Consider the following 3,195-nt stretch of genomic DNA (forward strand, 5'->3'; position numbering starts at 1 on the left):
CAGGATCCCCCCAGGACAGGAGCCCCCTGGATGTGCCCCCTAAGGACAGAACCCCCCCTCCGTGTGACAAATGTGTCAAACGGCCTCTTCCTTCTGCTGCAGCAGAGAGAAAGTGTTGGGGGGGTAAAAGCTGCACTCCCCCATCCCGCACAGCCTCCCCAGCCCTCCCTGCAGACCCCTCACCCCTGCTTCCCCCACCCTGGGATTCCCCCAGCCCATTCCCTGCTCAGGTGCCCCCCAGGATCATCAAGGCAGGAAGTGGGGGGCTTGTGAAATTGAGGGGTAAAATGATGGAAATGGAAATAAAGAGGGGAAAAGTCCCTGAGGTCTATGGGGACACAGACTCAGACCTTCTTGAAATCTACCTGGGTTGACACTCCCAAACCACAAGCACCCTGAGGGGACTTTGCTGGATCCTGGGTCACCCCAAAATCTGAGCTCAGGAAAGGAGCTTTGACCCAGGGGCTCATCAAGCCACTGCCCATCCCTGGCACCCTCATTCGCCTTGAAATCAAACCATGGGAGCACCATTCCTTATGTCCCACCTTGCCTGGGACCCGCAACCCAGTAATGCCATTCCCCAGCATCTCCATGGCCCCGGACCCTATTCCCAAGGAACCCCAACCTGTTCATTCCATCTCCTGAAATCTCCCTTCCCCCAGGGCCCCCATTCCCACAGGGACCCCCATTCGCCCAGGATCCCCATCCCTGACCCCAAATCCCTGCAGCCCACATTCCCCTGGGACTCCCATCCCTGAGTCCCCCCCCAGCCCTGGGCACCCCCATTCCCATGACCCACCCATCCCTGGTGACACCCCCTCCTCTGGACCCCCACTTCTAGGGACCCCATCCCTGGGACCCCCATTCCCCTGGACACCCATACCTGGGTCCCCAAACCCACCAAATCCCCCACTTGTGGGAACCCCATGTCCCACTGAGTCCCACCCAGCCTTGTCCCCATCCTGTTCCTACCCTTCCCACAGCCTGTCCCCACAGCCACATCCCCATGATCCTGTGCTTGTGGCCACCCTGCCCCCACCACAGGCCACCAACACGTGAGGATGAGACCTGACCTCGCTTCCTTCCCCTTTGGCCAAAGAGCCACCAGCCAGGGGACAGCCACCCCCTGCAGCGAGTGACAGCCAGTGCACATGGCTGGGGACACCGGGATGGCCGGGCAGGGGGCGCTGCTCCTGTGGGGTGAGTGCCCCGGGCACGGGCCTGACACCCCTGGGATGGGGAGGGGGCACAGGGGGGCTGTGGGGTCCCCTGAGGTCCCCAAGGCCAGCAGAGCCAGAGCATGAGGTGACTGGGGTCATGGCGTGGGGACAGGAGAAGGGGGAAAGGAACGTGGGGACAATAGCAGGGGGACAGGGATTTGGGGAGGCAACATGGGGCTGGTGAGGGTGACCTGTGCCAGCACGGGGTGGCCGTGGCATCCCGAGTTCAGGAATGTCCACAGAGTCCTGGTGTCCTGCCTGAGCAAGAGGTGTCCACAGTGTCCCTGTCCCCAAGGGGTCCATTTCACACAAGGACACTCTGGGGACAGCCCCCACACACCCTATCCTAGTGCTGCTGCCCCTGCAGTGCCACCCTCACCCAGCCCTGTCCCTTCTCCCTTCCAGCCCAGACCCTCGGCCTCGCTGGTGAGTCCTCGGGGGATGCCATGGCCCCACCCCGCTGTCCCCAGCCCCACACTGGCCCTGGCAGGCTGGTGTCCCCTGTCACCCACAGGTGCCCAGACCACCCAGCTCCTGGTGGAGCCCCCCTGGAGGCCGGCGGTGCTGTGGGACCGGGTGACACTGACCTGCCAGGGCTCAGGGACCGCCGGTGCCACCACCTGGTACAAGGATGGGAAGCACTGGGGGCAGCAGGGACAGGACCACCTCATTGTCACCGAAAGTGGCAATTACACGTGTGACAGACTTGGGACCGGGCGCAGTCCTCCAGTGACAGTCTTACATGGTGAGGGGGGTTTGGGTGTCCCCAGCCTGGCACCCGCAGGGGCCCCAAGAGCTCCGGGTAGGCTCTGCTCCATGGGTCACCCCCTGTGTGATTAGAGCCCGTCCCCTGCTCTGGGGACATCCCAGAGCATCCCTGTGCAAGGAGACATCTCTCTCACATTGGGTGGCTCCTGGTGCCACCTGGTGCCATCATGACCCTCCTAATGGCCTTGGTGTGACAAGTCCCCTCTGTCCCCCAGACTGGCTGGTGCTGCAGGTGCCAGCACGGGCGCTGCTGGAGGGGGACACGGTGACACTGCGCTGCCGGAGCTGGCAGAACAAACCACTCACGCATGTGTACTTCTACCACGATGGGAAGAAATTGGAGAGGCTCCATGGTGGGCCCGAGCTGTCCCTGTCCCCTCTGAAGCTGCACCACAGCGGCTGCTACCTCTGCGGAGGCCGGGTGGTGTCACAGTGGAGAGAGTCGGAGCGGGTGGCAGTGACAGTGCACAGTGAGTGCAGGGATGGGGACAGGGAAGCCCGACATCCTCCAAAGGTTTCCCCCACCACTGCCTGAATCCTTCATCCCTCCCTTTACTCCTCCCTGGGTCACACAAAATTGCCCAAGTCCCTCTTGGTTTCCCCCATCACTGCCCAGTTCCCCCTGCAGATCCCTCATCCCTCCCTTTGTCCTCCCCATCCCTCTCTGGATTCCCCACCCCTACCAAGGTCCCTGCTCCACCCTCTGGTCTCACTTCCTTTCCTGGGTCCTCCCGCCCATCTCTAAACCCCAAATCATTCCCTGAGGCTCCTCAGTCTCTCTTCTGGTTCCCCATCCCTGCCTGGGTCTCTCCCCCTTTCCAGGGGGTCTCGCCATTGTGCCCAGGTCCCAACATGCCTCCCAGGGTCCCCTTCTGATCACTGGGATCTTCTCTGCTCCCCTCCAATTCCCCTCTTCCCCTTCCTGTGACCCCCACCCCTCCTGGGTCCCCAAACCCTCCTCTTTCCTCCCCTCCCACAGGGGTCCCACCCTCGGGGGTGTCCCTGTCAGTGCAGCCCCCCGGGGGACAGGTGGCACTCGGGGACAGCCTGGTGCTGAGCTGCACAGTGGCCACAGGGACAGGTCCCCTGTCCTTCTCCTGGCACCGGGAGGGCTCAGGGGCACCACTGGGCACCGGCCCCCGCCTGGAGCTGCGCCACGCTGGGGACAATGACAGCGGCCAGTACCGGGGCCGGGGCAGCAACGGGG

The 3,195-nt window shown here is 63.4% G+C and overlaps 1 protein-coding gene across 1 annotated transcript in view; it reads left to right on the forward strand.

Annotated features, from left to right (window-relative positions):
- Positions 1-1,123: 1,123 nt before the first annotated feature.
- The window catches only part of LOC115949214 (Fc receptor-like protein 4), a gene marked incomplete at its 3' end in the record, with an annotated part of 8,919 nt that continues 6,847 nt past the window's right edge, over positions 1,124-3,195 (forward strand). The window contains exons 1-5 of the mRNA XM_031065712.1: positions 1,124-1,200; positions 1,626-1,646; positions 1,735-1,965; positions 2,204-2,458; positions 2,968-3,195. The exon at positions 2,968-3,195 is cut by the window's right edge and continues 291 nt beyond it. Of these exons, the coding sequence (XP_030921572.1) occupies positions 1,152-1,200; positions 1,626-1,646; positions 1,735-1,965; positions 2,204-2,458; positions 2,968-3,195 (784 nt within the window). The remainder of the gene's footprint in view (positions 1,201-1,625; positions 1,647-1,734; positions 1,966-2,203; positions 2,459-2,967) is intronic.

This window comes from Geospiza fortis, unplaced genomic scaffold (assembly GCF_000277835.1).
Source record: "Geospiza fortis unplaced genomic scaffold, GeoFor_1.0 scaffold1087, whole genome shotgun sequence".
Taxonomy (NCBI): domain Eukaryota; kingdom Metazoa; phylum Chordata; class Aves; order Passeriformes; family Thraupidae; genus Geospiza; species Geospiza fortis.